Below are 21726 nucleotides of genomic sequence, written 5' to 3' on the forward strand. Positions count from 1 at the left end.
AAAGGGGGATGCATTTGTACGCCTTTGATCGTACCCTCCGCAAGTTCGTTTTTATTAATTGGATCCCGTCGTAGGCTTCGTGTGCCTTAAACCCCACACTTAAAAAAAAATAGCATTGCTTACTATTTTCACGCGTAGCATAGGAGCTTTTCATCCCGATTAAAATTTATGCCTTCCAATATTAAAAATTTAATTTAATCGGTACATGTAGGATTACGTTCGCCTCGCTATACGAGCGTGAAGCTTGACGATCGTCAGAAAAAAATATATAGGGCAGTAACACTTTCGATTATCCGTAGTACGGTGTTGCAATTTTTAATGCAATATTGATCAACCATTGTCGGGAAGAAATAGCGCGGAAAGCAGATTTCTAACGTGTGCCACTCCCACTCACGGGGAGAGGGTAGGCAAATAAACTATTAAATGTATAGTGACTGAACGTTTCCATATTTTACTTCTATAGGCCTTGAAAACGCGTTCAGGCGTCGAATGTATCATCCACTATGTTCTTATAGTTGGTGATAACCGCCCACTTTCGTCGCACGTGCCGTGCGAACCACGTCACATTTCAGCAGTTGTCTCGACGTCAGGCGGGTGACGATACGCATATTTCTTAAGTGTCGTAAGTTAGTGAGAGACTGTAAAATGTTTTCCTCCATTTTAACGCTAGTGACATTTCTAAGTTTCACTGTCGGACAGAATCTGGTTCTAATTGGTGGTAATCTCAGAGATGATAACACTCAAGTCTGGAACAAAATGGTCCAACTGGCTGTAAGTTTTTTTTTAATAATGTTTTTTTTTTTTTAGTCCCTTATTTCAAATGTTGAACGAATACCAGGGTGGACAAGGCGTGGCAAGAATTGGAATAATCTCCGTTTCCAATCGGAACACAATCGAGGGTGACAGAGTAATTGAAAACTTTGTGAGAGTTTACGGTGCCAAAGCAGTTGGGATTCCCGTGTCGCAGTTTGGCGCAAACGATCCCGTCGTAGTGAGTTTTTACCTCATTTGAATTTTAGTTTAAAGATTTAAAATAAAAGCTATTCATTGGTTGGCTGTGATGCATAGGCAAATTTAGTGAAAGAACAGACAGGGATTTTCATCGTCGAAGATTCTGAAGATAAATCTTGGAACTTTTGGAACTGGGTAACGTCGTTGGTACGTCCAACCGATGTCTCTGTAGAGCCACCCACCGGGATGGTGTGTTACGAAAGTGCTAGTTACAAGAGACAACAGCTGATCGATACACTCCGTCCGTCTGGCCAAGATTCTCTGGTATTAACAGCTATCAGAACAGTCCTGAACAAAGGTGGAATGGTTGCAGGAAATGCTGCTTTCATGGTGAATTTAAACAGCATTAGATAAAAAAATGACAGACTTAATTATCCAATAAATTTGGTTTGCAGGGTAAATCAGCAGTCATTTTAGAAGGTGACTCGATCAGCGCTCTTGTGTCTGGAACACGTTTCATTTCCTTTCCTCGCATGTCTTACTCCATCCGAAAAGATGGTGGTCTCGCTCTTCTCAACACCGATTACGTAATAGAGAGCCACTTGAGCGAGAAAGGACGAGAAGTGCGATTGATGCGGACACTCCTTGAAAGTGACGTTTCCAGGGGACTCGGTGTCGATGAGAATACTGCACTTGTTGTCAATAATCCACTTTCCCTGCCAGTCGGTCAAGTAATGTTTTTTTATTCTTGTAAACAAGAAGATTGGCATTGACAGAAACTAATTTATGCTTTAAAGGTCATAACTGCTCCATTGGCCGTAACTGGTGTTCTTTACTTTGATGTCTCTGACATACCAACTCCTTCGATAACCAACGCTCTGTACGAGAATGTCACGTTTTCGTTCTTTACAGTAGACGACATTTTCGATTTGACATCAGGTAAGCTTTTTGTGCTGTTCTTTTGGCCATTAAGATCGACATTTTCGTTTTCTTTTCACGAAGAGAGTGTAACTTACCCACCAAATAATTCTCTAAGGTCTAGGCTTCTCCAACGTCTGCTGGAGAAGCCGTCTACTGGATACTAGTGGCCGTAGGCCACAGAGCAGACGTAGTCTGCTCCGACCGTAGGTCGGTTACTACTACTACGTAGTAGTAGTAGTGGCCGTAGGCCACATAACAGGCCGTAGGCCACATAGACGGCTTCTCCAGCAGACGTTGGAGAAGCCGTCCATCACAAAGAAGATAGTATATATAAATACGTATGCTTCGTATTTATTATTATTTTGGGTGTATTATTAACAAAAATCGGGGTAGGCCATCTAGGGATAGGTCACTACACTAAACGGGATGGTTTTTAATTTTTCATAATAAATAATATAAATCAGGGTGCAAAGTCACTTGTTAGATATCAAACAAAAATTCTGCTTTGATCGGGGATGGAATTTTGAACAAAGCTGATGTTCTAGTCAGGCTTCTCCAAGGTCTAGGCTTATTGGAAGAAAGCTATTGCTGGCCAAGAGTGGTTCAAAAATGCTGTCCCATCTAATGACATTCTGTCTCGTGTCGGGCCGTCTCAGTGGCGGCAGACAGCTCGACGTCTTATCGATTGCAAGGAGTTGAACGTGACTAGTTACTCACCGTCATCGATCGTCCCTATGATTCCCGGCGTTCAAGTGATCTTTGATCGACAACGTGCAGTCGGATATGGAGCGGATCTGCCCGGCGATCCCAACAATACTTACGTCGCTTCTTTTCAAAGAATGGTGGCTTCCGTCAAGGTTCTCGGAATACTGTAAATACGACTCGTATGTAGAATAGATCCACAGTTATCTCAAATGTAAGCGCATAGCTGTAATGACTTTAATCAATGCAACTAAAAATAAACTTTTAGAATTATATTAAATTTACGGGACCATTTTTGAAATTACCAAGTAGACAAAAGATTGGGATGTTCTCAAAGTGTTACCAAGAAATTACTGTTGCTTAAACTGAATACAGTGGTTGATCGATAGTGTGAGTAAAAACAAGTGTTTAGCACAACCGCGATCACAATCACCAGGGCCAGGTGACAGCAAACGTTATCTGTAAGCGTGAGTTCCGTCAGCTGGCACAGCTGTCAGTGGCGAACACATTCGTTTGCATCATTCTTATTTGTGTTACTGTATAAAAGCAAAATGCCTCCGGTTCTAGCCTATTGGGCAATTCGTGGAGTAAGTGCAATAAAGTTTTCTTTTCATGCTGCTGGATAGTAAACTATAGTAATCCTTTTTTTTTTTTTTTACAGCTGGCTCAGCCGATTCGTTTACTGTTGGCATACACCCAGACCGAGTATGAAGACAAACGCTATGTCGTAGGCCCTGGGTTTGATAAATCGTGCTGGTTTGATGTGAAATATTCGCTTGGGTTGGATTTCCCAAATGTGAGTTCCTAAATAATAATTTTCCTGCTTCGCACTGATTCCCATAATGCAATTCTTCTGCCAACTCTTTTGCAGCTCCCATATTACATTGATGGAGATGTGAAGTTAACCCAAAGCAATGCCATCCTTCGCTATATTGCAGGAAAGCACAACTTAATTGGTACAAATGATAATGAAAGAATTCGTGTAGACCTCATGGAAAATGAAGTTGGTGATTTTCGCAATAACTGGGTCAGATTATGCTACAGTCCTAATTTTGTAAGCCACTTAATTTTCTTATGTTGTATTTCCTTGTGTGGTACTCTAAAAGAAAACAGTTATACAAAATTTGCATTTTTCTAAAGGATAACTTAAAAGGTGACTACATCAAGAATCTGCCACTAAAACTCTCTGAATTTTCAAAGTATCTTGGAGACAACAAATGGCTTGCTGGGGAAAATGTAAGACTCTTTTATTTAAAAAAATTAAGAGACAGTTAACAAGTTCCTCTAATTTTACAGATTTCATTTGTGGATTTCATTTTTTATGAAATGCTTGATCAGCATATGATACTTTTGCCTGACTGCCTTGATTCATTTCCAAATCTTAAACTCTATTGTGATAGAGTCCGCTTGTTAGATTCTATAAAAACCTACATGTCCGGAAGTGATTTTATAACCCGCCCACTAAACAATCCACATGCTGGCTTTAAATAAAAGGGCTACATTGATTGAAATAGGTGAGTTTGTTAAATTTGGTTCTGTTATTGGGACTGCAAGTTCTGCTGAGTAGCCCTTACCTTTCGAAATTTGTATTTCAGGAAAAAAAGGACTAACGATATTCAAATGTAGTAAAACTGCAAATGATGTAACAGTATTTGTTTTGCGTTGCAGTGTTTGTGCAGGTATATGGGGCAATATATATTATGGATTGAAAAACGGAACTTTTTCGTTTTTTATTGTAATAACGCATTAGTGAATCTGCTAAATGAGTAAAAGCATTTTGAATAGAGATGGAGATGAGAAAGTATTGGATGCAGTTAAGAAAAACAAATCCTTCGTCTATGATCGGATACCGTTTTACACCGCGTTTAAGTCTCGGAGTAAAATTAACAATTCTTTAAACTCGCTATAACCAATGTGCTGTACAGCACCATCGCGTAACGTTGTAAAGAGCTAAAAACGGTGCTGCGTTCCAAAGGAAAGAGGTAGATGGCGATTTCCGTGATGCTGACCTTTATGTTTTTGCATCTACATCAGGCAAAGATTTCTGTCTTGGAAGTTAAATGTGGAATGCAAAAAATATGCCTGGTCGACGGTATGGATGTCATGGTTATACTTAGCTCCCCAGAAAAGAAATTCGAGTATCCGGTGCTCCAACCAAAGAATGTTAATGCAGCTACCATAATTTCAAATTACGTAAATAGAAATTGCTGAAAGGGTTTTCTAATGTAAGAAAAGGAAGCCAAGAAACACTATATGGACGAAGTGGCCTTTCTAAATATACTTTTTGTTAACACACGTTTGAGCAAACACATTTTTTTTTCCAAGTATTTTAATCAACTAGCAAAACACATAGATTGACGTCACGATGGACGTGGAACATTCTTCGTTCCTCTAAATCGAAGCATCGGGTTACTTTTATTTTTCCTTGAGCCCCGCAACAGATGGCGTATGGCGTGGTGTTCTCTGATGTTTTGCTATGCATTTAATCGATTGACTCATCATATGTGTTCAAGCTAGTTGTGGCGCACCAGGAGAAAACCTTTAAGAAGGGCCAAAAATCCACTAGTTAACAGACCAAATTACTAAGAAGCCTGTTGGCTGTTGTGGCCGGAAAAAGCTTTTGGTTATGCAACTCAAGACAACAATAATGAAAGACGATTGCGACACTTGTGTTTCAGGTTACACAACCAGTTTGAAGAATCTAGCCCAACCCCCAGATGTACTTAGAATTAACTTTCTCGTTCTTTCTTTACGTTTTCGCAACACGCACTACATGACGTGTAGTACGTGATTACTAAACAACTGGTTAGGGTTCAACTAAGTTGTCTGTTTACAGTGGGAACCGTGGTGGACGGTCCCTGCATCACGTACGCGCGCACGTATTTTTCTTTACTGTATTGCGTTATCACTGACATGCCGTATATGTTAAACTGAAAAAGGATGGGTCACCTAGGATAGCGCATCTGCCCTAGAACATTAAAATTCGATACACGTCTACCGATGATAGTAGCAGATAATCTCTTTTAAGAATATCCGCTAATACGACTGAATTAATTAAATGAGTCCTTTGGCAGTGACGCACAGCGTTTCACGGAGTCACGGGGTACAAAAAAATTACGATTTCTCGGTAAGATTGTTAATTGTATCATTACAGTAAATGATGGTGTATCCTTATATTAATTATCATACCAAACAGATGGACATGGAGCGAACGATTAGTTTTGCCTTTAGAAGCCCCGGTACAAGTGTCTGTTACGTGCTTTATTTAGTTCACTAATCTACTATGCAATACCCAGGGCCGTCATCCAAGAAGTCCCAAAGATCTTCATCGTCTTTGAGGAAAGTAGATTTTGTCATGGCGCTGCGACCCTCTACAGACGATAGAGTCGACTGTCATCGATTGCAAGCCAACTCAGAAAAGGGGAATAGAAGCGACCATAAGAAACGGTCGTTTATTGATTATTGGACTTTTGGCGGAGAGAGCGGAACGTCTCACATGATTGTCAATCAAGCGTACACGGATATTCATTGGGCTCCTTCATTAATTATGTACACAGACGAAGAAAGGAGTGAAATTAAGTTTTAAGTCGCGAGACACGAACTTGCAGCGATTGATCACTGAACCTATCCAAGAGCTTAATAACTTTGCAAAAAAAAAAAAAAATAATTCCTTTTCTTCTTAAACCACAACAAGAAATGGCTTATTGATTATCAAGCTTTAGAGCGGTAGTTTAGGCGACACGCTAATGCGGAAGCGAACGACGGGACAGCGAGTTAGGGATGACATGAAAAAATCGAGAAAATGATGAAAAACAGGTACTGGCTTTATAGAGCCAATTTTATTCTTGCATGCATAATTTAAAGTTTCCTGTAGACTTTATTAAATCTTTTAATAAAGCGTTGCACCAATTTTATCACTCACTTCAAAAAAGATCTGTAACGTGAAGAAAAACTGCGCCGAATCGAAAAAAAAGATGACTAGCTTTTAATCGGATTTCTTTCTTCTATGTGAGCATTTGAAGCCACAGCAGATTGCCTTGCTATAGAAAGAGTAGTCTACGTAAGAACCGTTGCCTTCTACTACGAGTGTACTACAGAGACATTCAGTTTAAATCTCTTTTTACTGGGAGATCTGTGTCCACTCAGATAAAGACTTTCATTCCCTTTCACTGTAGATTATAACTGAGGTATTCGTGCACATCAAACAAGACAGTCGCTAATGCTAATCCAAGTTGTTTTCCTGTGCGTACTTGGGCGTCTTTTCTAAAGCTGCTTGTCATACTTAAATGCATAATAGATGGCCCAGGGGTCTTACGGAGGACGACACCCCTTCGTGAAAGAAACACATAAACATTTTGAATTGCGTTTTTTAAATTAATTTCGCATCCTTGTTTGTTACCCTTCCCCAACTGTGGAACAAATTTAAAAGGATCCAGAGGAGACGTGAAAAGGTAAAGTATAGTGAAATACCCTTTGCTCTGCCATATATAAACAAGTTGAAGAACAAGGGAACTATAAAGCAATTTTTAAAGAAAAAGAAAATGGGGAAAAAAATGGAAAACCCCATTCTACAGGGAGACGACGATACGAAGTGGGCAAGGAAAGATAAGAGGACTCGAGAAGGAAATAATGGACGTGCGCTTCGGGACTAAAGATTGAGATCGGGAGCGCCAGTAGCCGAGTTCTCTTCGCTCGTGTCGGTGCGTTTCCTCGTCGCTTCTCTCCACTTGCTGCCACACATCGGCATAAAATTTATTTTTCAGGTGTTGGCAGTTTATCGATTTTTACATCTGTTTCGACAGTAACCGTCACAGCCGTTCAAATAGCAATACACTTTTGGGCGTTTCTTTTCTCGCGCAAAATTCGCCCATTCAGCGATAACCAGGTACGGCTTATCTCATGTTGACATAATAACGTTGGCACGTCGTCGCTTGCATGTCGTTATGTCAGTTATGAAATATACACTGTTCAATGCATACTTATACGCCAAGTATATAAGCGTCGCAAATTCTAATCACGAACACCAGTTGAAAAATAAAATTCGAAAATGGTAGTATACAGTTCCATGATGTCGCACATCTCGCCTAATGGCAACGAGCTGCAGGAGATACAAAAAGAAGACGAGGCAATTGTGTTGAATAATGATAATCCGATCGATCCGGTGACTGGACTCACCCAACTCGAAAAGGATTTCGTCCAGCAAAGTTGGCATCACGTCCGTCAAGACCTCAAAGCTGCGGGACTCGGCTTCTTTCATGCGTACGTCCCACTTGATTTCTTATTGTGTTTCTCTTATTTACCATACTCTTCGTTTGTCATTATTCATTACTATTTGAAGTGTAATATTCATCTTTAACTAGCTACTGGTTATAAGAAAAATGTTTCAGGATTTAAAAGAAATCATTTAATTTTCAGATTCTTTCACGCCCATCCGGAATACAAGGAAAAATTTAAGAAATTCGCCGACATTTCTGCTGATAAACTCATCGAGAATAGAGCTTTCCAGGTTTGTTTCTATATAGTCATAAATGTTAATTCTATAGTGAAATTATTATTAATCAAAAACAAAATTGTTTGCATAGGTGCATGCGATGAGCGTTATGAATGCAGTCACCATGGTAGTCGATACGCTTGACGATGTCCCGAAACTGGTGAAAGAGTTGAAAAATCTTGGTGCGAGTCACGGTCGGCACAACATTCAAGTGTCTCACTTTCGCGTACGTTCAATTAATTTTACCTTTCATCACACTGAATATAGCTTATGTGCACTATTCAGAACTTGGCTGTGGTACTTGTGGCCTTCCTCGAGAGTGCCCTCGGTCCGGAACTGTTCCAAGACGATGTCAAACAAAGTTGGATCAAAGCGTTGGATCTGGTTGTTACCGTAGTTGCCACAGGTTTACCGCAGAGGACGCCTGCTGCCACAGAATCCACTGTCAACTGAATAAAACAACAAAAAACATGCTGCGCTTTTCCGTTTTTGTAACAGCTTGAGTGCATGGCCATTTACACCAGTTTTATCTCAAATTCCCCGAAAAGAAATAAAAGGCAAGTATTATCTCTAAATTCAAATCTTCTTCTTGATAGACCTTCTTTTCTTTTCTTGCTGGAAGGCCAATGTTCTTGAAATGAATTTGATCACTAATATTTGTGCATTTTATTACGCATAACTGTATTTCCCCATTCGAGTTCACCACACCCTTCATTTGTTCTCTTTTCTATAAATCGATGTTGCAGCTTGTCTTGTTTGAACGTTTTGCATCAACCTCATTCATTACTACTTAGTTACACACATTATTATTAATCGGTGGTCCAATACATTTATGACGTATATATACTTTTATTTGGCATAATCCGTCAACATTTGAATAGACTTACATAGTCCAGCGCACGAAAAGCCTTTTCTTTTTCTTTTTTAGAATGTGTTCTCTCCGTGAAAAAGAAAAATCTTCGGGGGTTAATCGTATAAGAACTGTCGAAGAACGAACCACTTTTTGCTAATGCTGGTTTTCATTGCCCGTTTGGGAAAAAAAAGGAATGCGTTAACTTGTTGCGCTTGATTTGGCCATTCTTGTATTCCGTGAATTTCGTTTGGATTCATGTGCAGCTTTGCGAGACTTTTGTGAGGTTGAGCTGTATAAAAACTGAAGCAACGATCAATACTCGGAGAGACGGTAGAAAATTGAGCTTTTACGAATGCATAATACGGCTTGGGAAATGGAGAAGTTTGCGTGCATAATTTCCGTTTCAATAATTATCTACCGCCATCCTGCCTACCGAAATTCTCTCTGTATGAACATTAACCAACCTTTCCAACCCGGTTTCTAATGTTGCATGATCCACGTGATTTAGAAAGTCAGGGACGAAACAGCTTCACTTCACGGAAAGCCTAATTTAATTCAAAGGGACAAGGTCTTCGTTATTGCTAGACTTTAACTGTAGTACACAAACGTGAATTTAATGGACGAAACAACTGGAATTATTATTTTCCTCTTTACTTCTTATTGCGTGTGTGTATTTCCGGCATTTTGGTTCACTCAGAACAGAGGCTGCTGATGGCAACAGGATAGGATGCACGAGAAAAGGACAACTCTCAAAGATCAAGGCCTGAAAAATGAAATCGGACGTTAGCAATTTTGTTTTGCGATGACGGATGATGGAAACCAACGAGATGTCATTTCCGTGCTTGATCTCATCTAGAACAGCAGTTTTTCACAATCTGTATAAGAGCTCTAGCGATTATAATGCATCAATGCCATCGTATACGGTTGAATGGCGCTATACATCTCCGTGAAGAAACACACGCAAAATGCACGCACACTTACGACAGTCTTTCTCATCGAAATGAGAAAATAAGAGAACGGCAAGTGGGAGTTTCATGAAATTAAACCTTTCTTTTTAGTGGTCGGATTAAACCGGAAATGTTGCGTTTGGAATGCTTTATTCGCGAATTAAAACGGAAAGATTTATGTGTGCATCTTATTTTCCGCTGTCATCTTACACACGTTTCTCAAAAGGGAGTCATAAACTACGCATGCATAATTAAGTACAAGAGAACTACGCAGGTAAGGAAGGTCGCATTTTCGAAGTCTGCCAACCCAAACCACGTTGACACCACACACTGCAAGACAACGTGACAAACAAGGCCAAAACCTTCACCCATGAATCCAAGCTCTATTGGACCTCACGTGTTTCAGCCAAGCCCAGGTTTAGTGTATTGGATCGCAATTTTTTGTAAACCTTTTAATATTTTCCCGTCAATCATTGATTTTCCATGATAGCAGAAAATGTTGAAGGCAGTCGGCTTGTAAATAATTCAAAACAAAAGAGAATTTAGCTAACTGAAATATTATGAGTTATCCCATTTTCTAAAAGTTTCGATTCTCTCTTTTGCTTTTATTGCAAATAGATTTCTTTGTGCTGTACTCAACATTTTGGACTGCTTTCATTTCGTGTCTCCAAAGAAGGTTTGAGCATTTTGAATTAATCCGGGCAAGGGCACGTTGACGCCCATGATGTCCTCGATGATACTAGAATTTCTCCTAACGAACGAATTCGGCATTAAAGATTTACACGTGCTTTTCATTGTCTTTGTTTAAAGGACACGTTGTATTTAAAGAAGAAGAAAAAATTGCAAAGAAAATAAATACAAAGGGACCTTATTCCCCCATCTTAGGTTCTTGATCGAAAAACGTCCAAGTCGTAAAGAGCAACAATAATAAGAGTCACGCTCTAAAAAAAAAGACGGGAGTGGATTAATCTTGTTAGTCTCACGTGGGAATCTCCTTCTATATACATTGCCTAAAAAGTAAAAACCGCCTGTCAAGCAAAGCGTCTGCCATGATAGCGAAGCCTTTTCTAGCTATTCATCCACGTCCATTGTTGTCGCTTGCGGGCTTACCAGTTGTGTTTCATCTTTAATTTTCCAACCGTTAAAAAACATGACAGTATAAAAATAAAATAGTAAATGTTAATATTAATACAAATTTGAAGACAAACACTTATTTATAGGTAAGAAGTACAGGCGCTAACAGTAAAAAATAGCTAGACGAGGTAACGAAAAAGCCGGTTGTTTAGTTGGTTACGAGACAAGTATTGGTTTGGATTTTGACAGTCGAAGGAAAACCGGCACAAGACAAGAAATACATATACTGATACACGTTGGAAAATGACCGTGGAACACACGGTCAACCCGCCCATCCTTCTAGAAGCTCACGTGTTATCAAACGTGAGCCCTCTAGTGCCAACAGGCAAGAGAAAGCAAAATATACCGGCTACAATGCAGCAGTTGTTCAGTCTCAACTGTTCGGGGAGGGAAACCTACTACCGAGTCGGCGCGTGCATGTCGTAATAGTCTCTCAGAAAGAAAAAAAAAAGAGAGAGAGAAAAAAAATAAATGAAAAAAGGGGCAGGGCTTTGCCAAAAAAGGAGGGAAGAGAACAGCTGGGCCACGTGAGATGGCCCCATGCAACGTGATCGGGCTACGACGTATTCACCATGGACCCAACGCCAGTTCTAGTTCCATTTCAGTCGTACTTGGTGTGTTGACCTGTGTGTTTCACGCTATCATCAGATAAATCAAACCTTAGCTTCCAAATCTACAAGAAAAAAATACGTCTGAAAAACATTTGCTTCTTTACTGAATTTTCGCTGTTGTGAATTTCAATTCCAAATCCATGTGAAAAGAAACTGAGTTTCCAACATTCAACGGTGAGTTATGACTTCTGAAGCCTTTGACTCGTCACTGCTCCCGTTTATTGATTTATTTACGTGTGAGGCTGTGAGTACGTGGCTGTTCTTGACGTTCATCTGCAGTCGCCATCTCGAGCTAGTCGCGCATAACACCTTTGTTTGAGAATTCATCCAGAGCCCAAATTGCCTTTTACGCATTATTCCTTCTAATAAAACATTTTACAGGAAAAAGCTCCCTGATTCAATATAATTACGACAAAAAAAAAGAAGCAATCTTTGGTTTGTGACAATAAATTCTATTGTTGTTTTGCAATCAATTTAACCAGATCTACATGATTTTTCGAATGTTACATATACGACTGTTGGGCGTTTTGACAGCAGAAAGCTTTGTCATTTTGTCGCCGAATCTATGCATATGACAGCCAAACAAGTTTTAGTTTTTCCTTCTTCTTTGTATTCCAAATAAAACAAACTCGAATGAGTGATGTCATACGCATCACGTAAGCACCCACCCGTTTACCCACGCCACCCATCACCCTTTCATTCCTTCATATAATTTTAACAAAAAGAGGCGTTACCTCCATTTTGATCGTTTCCCATGGTTGTATTACTTCACTGTAGATTTCTCAGGTAATATTAAGAATTTCAGAGAATGTGCCTGCCACCCTGTCAAGATAATGCCAAAAAACACTATAATTTTCGTGCAAGAGAAGGTATTCGCAGCACAATACGCTTTTAGTTTACCTTGGGTCCGGCGATAGCAGGTAAGAAAATGGTGACCACCCCCTTTAAGCCATAGATTGCTTACATTTTTTTTTTTTTTTTTTACAAAACTGTGGGAAAAACTTCTTGTTTGCCTTTGGTTTTTATCGTTTTACACATGTTTGAATCAAGTGTTTACCGTATAGGACTCTTTGCTCATAACATTTTCAAAATGAAATGGTAGATTCTCAAATATGTAGGGGGAAAAAATCGGTGCTTCGATTTTTTCCTAGCATTCAAAAGGCTTCCTACGAAAACATTGTTTCTCGAGAGTTACCTATCGAAAAAGTTCTACATTTAGTCCTTGATAAAACTTACGGTGCTGCTAGATTACGTGATGTAGTTAACTTTCGAATCTTTGTTGCTGATTTTTGAACAATTAATGAACAGTGGACCTCACCAAAAATAAAGAAGCTAAAATAATAAAATCTCTGTTTCTTTCTTGGTGTCTTGCAGAGTCTTTCATCGGAAGGAGCACTGACAGCTATAGTCTGTCGAAACATGTCGGAGAATGATGGCAGTAGCAAATCATCTTCAGGACCATCGAGCGGTTCTTCGCGAATGGATTCTACAGGATCGGCGGCCGGTTCGTCGGGTTGCATCTCGCACTCGACTGGAGGTGGTCCTTCATCCCATGCTGAATCTGATTCTTTCCAACATTCCCACGTATCCTCATTAAAAGGAACGTCAAACTGTAATATATCTGCTACTTCCGATTCTGCCTACGGTGGTTCCATATCGAACAGCCAATCACAGAGAAGTGGTAGTGGTAGCGGGAGTCGTAGCAGTAAATCCCAGATCAGCTCCAACTCGTCCAACAAGTAAAATACTAGAAACTGATCGATTTTGTCAACATATTCATGACCATATTTTTTTATAGTGCCGGAGCCCAGCAACAGCCAAAATTGCGTAAGGAGAAAGACCCCAAGAAACGCAAGTCAAACAAGATATCCGTGCCACCAGTGCAGTCTCCGGGTCTTGGGGTGGATCGTCCGGCATCAGCTGGATCCAACAAAGGAGCGGCTTCAGCAGCAGCTGTCATCTCGGCCACGTCGTTGGCTATGGCCAATGTTTTTACCGTTGAAGGAGGAAATCTGTCAGCGACGAATAGCCCATGTTCAGCTGATGCAGTCGGATTCTCAGCTGGCAATGGGACATCTATAAACGTCAATCCTGGAGTTATAGTAACAAATAGCCGTAATCCACGACTAAAGACGAGCAGGTCAGCTAATGGAATTCGAGGTTTTACCGAATCGAGAGCAGTTCAAGCTGCCGCTCTAAGTAGAGCGCTTGACTGTCTCAAAGGCACCGGATTAGGTCCAAACAAAGGTGAATAGTTTTCCATTTTTCCTCCTAAATCATTGCAATAATAACACTAAGTTCAACTTGAACAGAATCGCTCACCTCAAAATGTGGAAAAGAAGACGCCACATCATCGTCCTGGAGGTCCATCATCGATCCGTTGGAAACGAGTTTGAAGAAAACGTTTGCCCATTTAGAGGAAGTTCCAACCGTTAAATCAAAAGTAAGTCAATTTAGCCGTTTTACAAAATTTTAAATGCACAGTGTTCTTATTTTATTTTTCTGCAGGATGCTTTTATTGCAGCCATCAGCTTACAGGATGGCATCGTAGTGTATGTCACACCTTCCCTAACGGAGAAGCTCGGTTATCCGGTTGAGATGTGGTGCGGTCGTTCACTTCTGGATTTTATCCATCCTAAAGACCGGCTAGCCTTCACCAACCAAATTACTTCAAAACTATTGGCCAGTCTGGACAAAGATGATTCTTCGTCAGGTTATTCGTTCAGTTCAGGTAAAAGAGAATTAGAAAAAAACAACAATGTTTTGCAAAGGGCTTCTTGTTTAACTTCTGAATTCAACAGATGAAGGACTGTTTCCACGCTGTAGCATGATCGGTAGCTCATCGTCACCGCCAAATATGCTATGCTGTCGACTTCGAATGTACCGCGGTTTACGCACATCTGGCTTTGGCATTGTCGACAAAAAGACCTCTTACTTGCCTTTTAAGATTGTTTTGAACTTGGAGAAAATTCAGCTACCTCGTGAGTCCGTTGAAAGTTGCCAAAAGGAAACGGATGCATCTGCTGATGGCTCAATTTCTAAGGATCCCGAAGAAGATGATAAAGACTCAGCAGACTACTATTTACTGGCTTACGCAGTTCCAATATCAACAGCTTACAAAAGTATTTTATTTGGCAAGTTTTTACAAGACAACAAAGTTGCTAACATTTTTGGTTGTCTAGATCCAGATGAGAAGAATTCAACAGGAGAGTTTGGCTTACGCCATTCGGCGAGCTGTTTATTCAGTGAGGTGGACATGAGTTCAGTGCCCTACTTGGGACATCTACCTCAAGATCTTCTGGGTACTTCAGCCCTGGATTTTTACCACCCTAACGATCTGCCAGAATTAAAGAAGATTTACGATTCGGTTATCGGTCGCCAAGGAAAATCACTCCGATCTAAACCCTACAACTTCCGAGCATTTAACGGTTGCTACGTCCTTTTGCAAACGGATTGGACTTGTTTCGTCAACCCGTGGACTAAAAAACTAGAATTTGTGGCCGGTCACCATCGAGTACTTAAAGGGCCATCCAATCCTGATGTGTTTGCTAGTCCACCGGAAGGAACAGTCCCCTTCGTCGATGCGGATCCTGCGGCAGCGGAAAACACCAAGAAACTTCACGCCGAAATCTGCACAATTTTAACTGGTAATTTGACTAATGGCATGCAAACAAAGAATTAATCGTAATTGCTACTCTTTTTTCCCCAACAGGTTCGGCCAAGCCTCCTCAGAGTACACGTACATCAAACAATAGAGTGGATACTGCGTTACTGGAGACGGCAACACGTCGTAGGAAAAACCTGGCCACGTTAATGGGTTCGTTGATAGACGAAGTGGCCAAAGCAAGGGGCAGCAATTCCTGCGGCAATTCGTGTTCCAGCAGTACGTACGCAAGATGTAAAGCGCAGTTGCATAGTCCAGCTGAAGAGGGGTCGCTGCTAGGGGACGCTTCCGTAGTTATGGGTGATATCTCCACCCACGGGGGTTCAGCATTCGATTCCAACAGCGCCGACACTCCCCTATCTTATTCTCTGCTAAACTACAATCAAAATCTAGAACGATACTTTCAGAGCCAGCCCAAAATGATGCCTTCAGATGGTATATAAGCCTTTTCGAATTATTCCTGGTTTTCATAACAATATTGACATGATTTTCTTAAATTTTTTAGGCTCCGGAGAAAGCATTGGATCAGGATCGGCCGATTCTAAACCAGGGAAAAATCAAACCCCAAACATGAGCTCAGAGGAAGAAGGTGGTTGTCTTGGTACCGATGACACTTTCTCGGGGACGTTGCCTAGCACTGACAGTCAAAAGCTGAGCAGTTCCAATAGCAACAGCATTAGCCACAGTCGCAGCACCGACAGCCAGAACGGTATGCCCTACGAGCCGGGATTCAAGGGCTTACCTTTAACCAAAGAAGCAATGGCAAGACACAACGAAGAAATGGAAAAAGAGTTTATGCAACAGCATAGGTACAAAATTCGTCACAATATAATTTACAGGGCAAAGTTAAAAATTGTCGATATCGGTATTCAGGGATCTTCGAAATCGTAGTACACCTGGCCATAGATCTGGAAAGGTACCTAGCAGGAGAGATGTACACGGTGTTAAACGCGGCCAGGCTGCCTCTTGGGAGGAAGGCGGTACTGGCGGAAGACACAAGCACCCGCATATGGATACGTTCTGCGCAACACCTCATTGCTATCAGAGCCAGTTGACAGGAGCAGCCTCCGGCCCATTCAGTTAGTTTAAATCATTCTTTATTCATTTTGCTTGGATGCTTATCTCCGTTTCCCATTTTAGATGACTGGGCATCGTTAACAAGTCCTTCCCTAATTCCGTCAAATCTACTTCCACCGTTTTCCGTAAGTGCCACGGCACCCAATCAACAGTCTGCTCTCTTCAGGTGAGGACTAAAGCCACTCCCTCTGCTACGAACTAGTATTGATTTTCGATTGTTTTCGTAGCATTCCGATGACAAGTCGAGGGGAAGTTACCAATTCGCTTCCAGCGTTTTACCTAGCGACTTCCGCAGGGACAACAAACGCTGCTATACGACCCAGCAATAACATGACGATGGGAGCGTCGCCCTACATGGTTCAAACTCAACATCACCACCAATCTCTCGGTCCAGCTTTTTCTCTTCAGCCTTATGCTGCTTACCCTCATGGTGTCATCTACCAACCCGTTATGGTCCCTCCAATGTTATTTCAACCCAATTTGGGCATGATGATGTCCGCATCACCTTCCATGGCGCAGCCTCAATCGGCTTCACGTCATCGACCCATTCTTCATCACAACGTAACGTCAATAAGCCATGTCGCTTGTACAAATGTAAATAACAATAATTTATCGTTCCTATAGTACCAAAATGAGAACCTTCACCGTCAACCGCAACCTTACCACTTATCCGCCGCACATGGAGATAACTCCGGAGCTGGCCCAAGCTACCGGGAGGATGGGTCTGTCAATGCTAGTGAGCAGAGTTCTTCAATGGGAGCGTACCGCCAACAATTAAACTCGTTTAGGGAACCGGTGAGACAGATTTTTATATTTAAAAAATTACAAAATGTTAACGATTACCTTCTCTTTCGTTCGATAGTCTGGTTGCAGACAACAGGGAGCAGAACAGTATGGTTCGAGTCAAGGCCAAAATCAGGGTCCAATAAGCCAACAACGACTAGCGTGCAAGAGAATCCCTCCATGGATGGAAGCTGTTTCAGTTTCAAATGAACTCGTCTACCAATATCAGGTTCCCGGCCGGAATTCAACAGATGTCTTAGAGGCGGATCGTGAGAGGTTACGGGTACTCCAACAGCCGGTCATGCTTAATCATCAGCTGATGCAACTCTATACAGAAATGGAAGCCGAGCAGCGTAACGGCATTGATTTGACGCTCGAAGATAGTGAAAACAGCTTCTCGTCAAGAGACACAGACGAAACAAATCACAGAAGACGTGAGCTACGTCGACGAAGTAACGAATTCAGACGGACCATGCTCTATGAAGAGAATGCTCCATTTCCCCACCCTGAATCGTCGTCAACAGATGGATGACAAATTCGACTATGTGAATGCGGCTGTTTGTTTTTACCCTCCAATGTTATATGGACTCGTTATAATTGATTCAAAAGCGTCGCAGTTCAAAAGTTCCTCGAGTATTTGATAACTGCATTATCTTAAGGCCGGCATTATGTTATTGGCATAAATACCTACACGCATCAAATCGTTTTTTACAGTGTTATGATAGAACTTGTGGTTTTTATTTCCTCTGTACTCCACGGCGAAATGTATCAATACAGAGAATTTACGCTTAATCGTGCAATTTGAAATGGTGAATTTGTTAATGTCCAATAAAGCGATAATTTTTATTGTAGTCTATTATTTATAAATTTTTTATTTACTGACATACAGAAATCCAGCGTAATTTCGACCGGATATCAGTCTAGACAATCAGCTGCTTACATATTCCCTTCGCGGTTGTTTAATCAATTTTTCCTCCCCGCTATGAAAAAAAAAAAAAAACCAGTGTAAAGAACTTTAGACTGCCCTCAGGCAGATAGCAAGAAAGAACAAAAACAAGTCCACAGCCAAGTAAGTTTCTATCACAGTAACTTTCTATACCCTTTGAAGAAGGGGTCGGTTTGTTGTTTTGTGACTCGTCATTTACTTTCTGATGTCTTTGTAGAAGAGAAAAAAGACAAATCATAGTTAGTTTCAAAAAACGACATACATCAATTTGATTTCCGTCAAACAGAACACAGAACAGAAAAGAAATTTAAATGACGGACATCTCGGTAACGAAGGAACAGCAAAAACTCTTGTACCGACTGCAGCACATCATTCCGCGCAGTTTAGGCACATCAAGTTTTTACAACAACAAACATGAGATTGTGGTGCCCCAGACATCTGATGCTCCTGAGGATGTTGAATTTCAAATGACTTGGGGAAAAGTGGCAGGTACAAATGGGTTCTTATGATCCATAGCTGTTATTACTTCAATGAAATGTTTATAATAATCTATTAAGAATCCGACATTTTCTAGCCAGAATCTGGGGCCCACCCGATGGACGTCCGGTATTTGCAATCCATGGTTGGTTGGACAACGCTGGTACCTTTGATGCCTTGATACCTTTACTGCCCAAAGACCTGCGCATAATCGCTGTCGAAATGCCCGGGCATGGACTTAGCGATCACTTTCCGCCGGATATTGCCTACAATTATCTTGTATGAAGCTATAATTAATTTAAGAACAAATATTATATACTGTTTTAATCGCGATAAAATTCTTTAGGACTGCTTCCTCGCTATTGAACGATTCGCCAGCTACTTAAAATGGACCAAATTTTCGTTCCTTTGTCACAGTTTAGGAGCTACTATGTCCATGATTTACGCCAGCGTGTTTCCCGAAAAGGTGGACAAGCTGATTTCAATAGACATCGTACGATTGGAAACCACCCGTCCAGAAACCATAGATGTGAGATTTCGAAAAACAGTGGGGAAGTTGCTCAAGTATGAGGCTGAAATAATAGCTGGACCGGAGAAGCCTTTCAGTTATGAAGAAGCCATAGAAAAATGCATTGGTGGAACGTTTGGCTCACTTGACCGGAAAGCCTGCAATATTCTATTCAAGCGGGGTCTGAAAAAAGTTGATGGAGGTTACGTTTTTCGTCGTGATCGGCGACTGCTAGCTGCCCCGTTATCGTTTGCTCCGAAAGAGGATCAGCTCGTCCTTGCCCGTAAAGTCACTGCTGATGTCCTGATTATAAAGTTCACTGATGGACCTGATTTTGAAACTGCTGAAAATTCCCTAGAACACGTCGAAGCATTGAAAACTAACTGTAAACGTGTTCAATATGTTACCGTCGAAGGCAAGCATCACACCCACCTAACAAATCCAGAGCGAGTCGCCCCAATTATTACCGATTTTTTAAATTCCTAAAAAGATAATTCCACGAAAATTGTATCAGTCTTTAATGTTTCACCTTTGGTAAAAGGATTCAATACTATTTCCGTGGCTGCACATATTTCGTTTAAGGTTTGTAAACTTATACATACTACTTGCCTGAACATTAGTATAATGCGACTTAAAGTTTTCAAGCACTAATAATGGACTGTACTACGTGATGGAAGAATATAATCTAGAAAATTAATGGAATGGTATTACCAGAGCCACTGAGAGAATCATATCGATAAAATAGACCACTCAAAATAATTAAACTTCTACTCGATAATCCTGCAAGATACAAAGTATTTTGTATTTAACATACAAGTATCTGACATGGACGTTGCATATTTTCTGAGAGACTTTTGGTCCTGCGATAATGTCACCTCACCTGTAACCTGTGAATCTAATATCTGAAAGTAGTACTGTACAGCAGTACAGGTTACATGTGGCAGATGTAGGGGTGGTGATGTTGGCATGGCAACCTTTCGTGACAGCAGAAGCTTTTTCGTGATTAGGCCATGGAGAATGAGATTGATAACTGTTCTCTATGATTAGACTTTGATGCTGTTTTCTGTTTTTGTTTGTTGAGTTTTTTAGATATGGACAGTAAACATACTAGCTTTTCATTTTCTTTTTCATGCAACTAAACATTGCCCTCTTATTTCATAAAAACCATCAATCATTAACAGTGAGTTTTTTCATAACAAATTAATTGAATTAGAAAAAGAACAAAGATAGCCTATTTTATAAAAAAAAACTAGTAATGTCTTGATTGCCAGTTTCAGGATTTTCACAAAGAAAATACAACCACTTTTCAGATGGCAGAGGATCCAAAAAAATTGCTTTTCCGATTACAGCATATCATTCCACAAAAACTGTCTCCAGCTGTAAATGTTTATCCCACAGAAGCAACAACATCATCTTTACATGACTTTCCGATGGATATTGAATTCCAAATGACATGGGGAAAAGTAGCTGGTAGGCCAAACATATAGTGAGGATTGAGCATTTCTGTAGAATGAGCTAATCATAAAACTATACTGTTGCATATTTAAACAGCTAAAACTTGGGGGCCACCTGATGGAAGACCAGTATTTGCCTTGCATGGATGGTTGGATAATGCTGGTACCTTCGATACTTTGATACCTTTACTGCCAAAAAGTTTACGGATAGTTGCTGTTGACACAGCCGGCCATGGACTAAGTGACCACTATCCTCCTGATATTGCCTACAACTTTTTTGACTGCCTTGTTGCAATTGAGAGACTAGCTGGCCTCCTCAAATGGAAAAAATTTTCACTAATAGGGCACTCAATGGGGGCTGCTATGTCTATGCTCTATGCTGGAGTTTTTCCAGAAAAAGTAGATACTCTTGTCTGTCTTGATTTAGCTAGAGCAGAGGTGACCAGACCAGAAACGGTTGGTTTAAGATTAAGAAAAACAGTCGGAAAATTGCTTAAATACGAAGCTGCCATTGTCGCAGGCCCAGAAAAACCTTTCACTTACGAAGTTGCTATTGAAAAAAGCATAAGTGGATCATTCGGATCGCTCAACAGAAACGCGTGTGAGCTGCTATTCAAGCGCGGTCTTAAACAAGTTGATGGGGGCTACGTATTTCGGAGAGACAGACGATTGATGGCTGCTCCGTTAACGTTAACGCCTAAAGAAGATCAATTGGCTATGGCAAGGGAAGTTACGGCCAATGTTTTGATTATCAAGTTTGCACAGGGACCAGATTTTGAAAGCCGCGATAATTTCATGGAACACGTTGAAAATCTCAAAACTAAAGCCAAAAACGTTTTTTTTGTGGAAGTAGACGGGACGCACCATGTTCATCTAACCAATCCAAATCGTGTTGCATCCATTATTTCCGATTTTTTAAATGCACCCAGTAGTAATCCACATACTTCTGTGCAATCGTAAATTACTGTTTCCGTTGACCGGAAGTTATTTAACATTAAAAACGATAATCAGCAGCATGGAAGTAGATCCCACAAGAAGAAAAAAAAAATAATAATTAAAAGAAGATAAACAAAACACCTAGTAGTTATAGCAAAATCCACTTTAGTCCAGCCGTAATAGGGAAGTTGAGATCTCAACTTAACCTGGTAAATAAAAATCGAAACCCCATATCGATTGAAATAAAAAGGTGAATTATGAGTTTCAAATT

General features: G+C 40.6%; 6 protein-coding genes across 13 annotated transcripts; all 6 read left to right on the forward strand.

The window, feature by feature from the left end:
* The first annotated feature begins 465 nt into the window (after positions 1-465).
* LOC116916865 (cyanophycinase) lies at positions 466-2854 on the forward strand. 4 transcript variants are annotated; one of them, XM_032922165.2, is made up of 8 exons: positions 467-622; positions 684-771; positions 839-991; positions 1069-1341; positions 1407-1682; positions 1749-1890; positions 1954-1972; positions 2444-2854. In XM_032922165.2, exons 2-8 carry the CDS (start codon positions 757-759, stop codon positions 2745-2747), a joined length of 1182 nt encoding a protein of 393 aa, XP_032778056.2. In that variant the 5' UTR covers positions 467-622; positions 684-756; the 3' UTR covers positions 2748-2854. The 4 variants fall into 4 exon arrangements, with proteins under 4 accessions (XP_045025606.1, XP_032778056.2, XP_045025605.1 ...); XM_045169670.1 differs by having other exon boundaries at positions 467-771; XM_045169671.1 differs by lacking the exons at positions 1954-1972; positions 2444-2854 and adding an exon at positions 1988-2398 and having other exon boundaries at positions 466-771.
* A 139-nt stretch (positions 2855-2993) lies between these two features.
* Positions 2994-4292, forward strand: LOC116916873 (glutathione S-transferase Mu 5). Its single transcript, XM_032922178.2, has 6 exons — positions 2994-3161; positions 3236-3370; positions 3446-3628; positions 3715-3810; positions 3871-4088; positions 4170-4292. Exons 1-5 carry the CDS (start codon positions 3126-3128, stop codon positions 4063-4065), a joined length of 645 nt encoding a protein of 214 aa, XP_032778069.2. The 5' UTR covers positions 2994-3125; the 3' UTR covers positions 4066-4088; positions 4170-4292.
* Positions 4293-7285: 2993 nt separating this feature from the next.
* On the forward strand, positions 7286-8907 carry LOC116916875 (neuroglobin). Its single transcript, XM_045169673.1, has 6 exons — positions 7286-7317; positions 7377-7459; positions 7629-7833; positions 7990-8080; positions 8157-8291; positions 8351-8907. The coding sequence occupies exons 3-6, from the start codon at positions 7640-7642 to the stop codon at positions 8516-8518; spliced, it is 588 nt and encodes a 195-aa protein (XP_045025608.1). The 5' UTR covers positions 7286-7317; positions 7377-7459; positions 7629-7639; the 3' UTR covers positions 8519-8907.
* A 2708-nt stretch (positions 8908-11615) lies between these two features.
* On the forward strand, positions 11616-17926 carry LOC116916860 (period circadian protein). 3 transcript variants are annotated; one of them, XM_045169665.1, is made up of 15 exons: positions 11616-12396; positions 12480-12530; positions 12985-13349; positions 13409-13857; positions 13923-14053; positions 14119-14341; positions 14412-14732; positions 14793-15257; positions 15323-15709; positions 15780-16083; positions 16148-16353; positions 16415-16517; positions 16579-16912; positions 16976-17146; positions 17214-17926. In XM_045169665.1, exons 3-15 carry the CDS (start codon positions 13030-13032, stop codon positions 17664-17666), a joined length of 3867 nt encoding a protein of 1288 aa, XP_045025600.1. In that variant the 5' UTR covers positions 11616-12396; positions 12480-12530; positions 12985-13029; the 3' UTR covers positions 17667-17926. The 3 variants fall into 3 exon arrangements, with proteins under 3 accessions (XP_045025600.1, XP_045025599.1, XP_045025598.1); XM_045169664.1 differs by having other exon boundaries at positions 11616-11784; positions 12388-12530; XM_045169663.1 differs by lacking the exon at positions 12480-12530 and having other exon boundaries at positions 11616-11784.
* A 272-nt stretch (positions 17927-18198) lies between these two features.
* On the forward strand, positions 18199-19762 carry LOC116934011 (probable serine hydrolase). Its single transcript, XM_032941649.2, has 3 exons — positions 18199-18569; positions 18655-18836; positions 18904-19762. Exons 1-3 carry the CDS (start codon positions 18392-18394, stop codon positions 19549-19551), a joined length of 1008 nt encoding a protein of 335 aa, XP_032797540.2. The 5' UTR covers positions 18199-18391; the 3' UTR covers positions 19552-19762.
* A 132-nt stretch (positions 19763-19894) lies between these two features.
* On the forward strand, positions 19895-21724 carry LOC116916869 (serine hydrolase-like protein). Of its 3 annotated transcripts, none has more exons than XM_032922173.2 (3): positions 19895-20245; positions 20343-20535; positions 20617-21724. In XM_032922173.2, the coding sequence occupies exons 1-3, from the start codon at positions 20195-20197 to the stop codon at positions 21477-21479; spliced, it is 1107 nt and encodes a 368-aa protein (XP_032778064.1). In that variant the 5' UTR covers positions 19895-20194; the 3' UTR covers positions 21480-21724. The 3 variants fall into 3 exon arrangements, with proteins under 3 accessions (XP_032778064.1, XP_032778065.1, XP_032778063.1); XM_032922174.2 differs by having other exon boundaries at positions 19995-20245; positions 20319-20535; XM_032922172.2 differs by having other exon boundaries at positions 20006-20245; positions 20337-20535.
* The last annotated feature ends 2 nt before the right edge of the window (positions 21725-21726 follow it).

The sequence above is a fragment of the Daphnia magna genome, linkage group LG2 (assembly GCF_020631705.1).
Source record: "Daphnia magna isolate NIES linkage group LG2, ASM2063170v1.1, whole genome shotgun sequence".
NCBI classification, from domain to species: domain Eukaryota; kingdom Metazoa; phylum Arthropoda; class Branchiopoda; order Diplostraca; family Daphniidae; genus Daphnia; species Daphnia magna.

Coding starts and splice junctions, on each gene's coding strand:
- LOC116916865 (XM_045169670.1), top strand. CDS start 646: ATGTTTTCCTCCATTTTAACGCTAGTGACATTTCTAAGTTTCACTGTC. Junction 992..1,068: donor GCGCAAACGATCCCGTCGTA/GTGAGTTTTTAC, acceptor TGTGATGCATAG/GCAAATTTAGTGAAAGAACA. Junction 1,342..1,406: donor CAGGAAATGCTGCTTTCATG/GTGAATTTAAAC, acceptor TTTGGTTTGCAG/GGTAAATCAGCAGTCATTTT.
- LOC116916873 (XM_032922178.2), top strand. CDS start 3,126: ATGCCTCCGGTTCTAGCCTATTGGGCAATTCGTGGA. Junction 3,371..3,445: donor TTGGGTTGGATTTCCCAAAT/GTGAGTTCCTAA, acceptor ACTCTTTTGCAG/CTCCCATATTACATTGATGG. Junction 3,629..3,714: donor TATGCTACAGTCCTAATTTT/GTAAGCCACTTA, acceptor ATTTTTCTAAAG/GATAACTTAAAAGGTGACTA.
- LOC116916875 (XM_045169673.1), top strand. CDS start 7,640: ATGATGTCGCACATCTCGCCTAATGGCAACGAGCTGCAGGAGATACAA. Junction 7,834..7,989: donor GGACTCGGCTTCTTTCATGC/GTACGTCCCACT, acceptor TTTAATTTTCAG/ATTCTTTCACGCCCATCCGG. Junction 8,081..8,156: donor TCGAGAATAGAGCTTTCCAG/GTTTGTTTCTAT, acceptor TTGTTTGCATAG/GTGCATGCGATGAGCGTTAT.
- LOC116916860 (XM_045169665.1), top strand. CDS start 13,030: ATGTCGGAGAATGATGGCAGTAGCAAATCATCTTCAGGACCATCGAGC. Junction 14,054..14,118: donor TTCCAACCGTTAAATCAAAA/GTAAGTCAATTT, acceptor ATTTTTCTGCAG/GATGCTTTTATTGCAGCCAT. Junction 16,354..16,414: donor AGCAGCCTCCGGCCCATTCA/GTTAGTTTAAAT, acceptor TTCCCATTTTAG/ATGACTGGGCATCGTTAACA.
- LOC116934011 (XM_032941649.2), top strand. CDS start 18,392: ATGACGGACATCTCGGTAACGAAGGAACAGCAAAAACTCTTGTACCGA. Junction 18,570..18,654: donor GACTTGGGGAAAAGTGGCAG/GTACAAATGGGT, acceptor GACATTTTCTAG/CCAGAATCTGGGGCCCACCC. Junction 18,837..18,903: donor ATATTGCCTACAATTATCTT/GTATGAAGCTAT, acceptor AAAATTCTTTAG/GACTGCTTCCTCGCTATTGA.
- LOC116916869 (XM_032922172.2), top strand. CDS start 20,195: ATGCAACTAAACATTGCCCTCTTATTTCATAAAAACCATCAATCATTA. Junction 20,246..20,336: donor AAAACCATCAATCATTAACA/GTGAGTTTTTTC, acceptor CTTGATTGCCAG/TTTCAGGATTTTCACAAAGA. Junction 20,536..20,616: donor GACATGGGGAAAAGTAGCTG/GTAGGCCAAACA, acceptor ATATTTAAACAG/CTAAAACTTGGGGGCCACCT.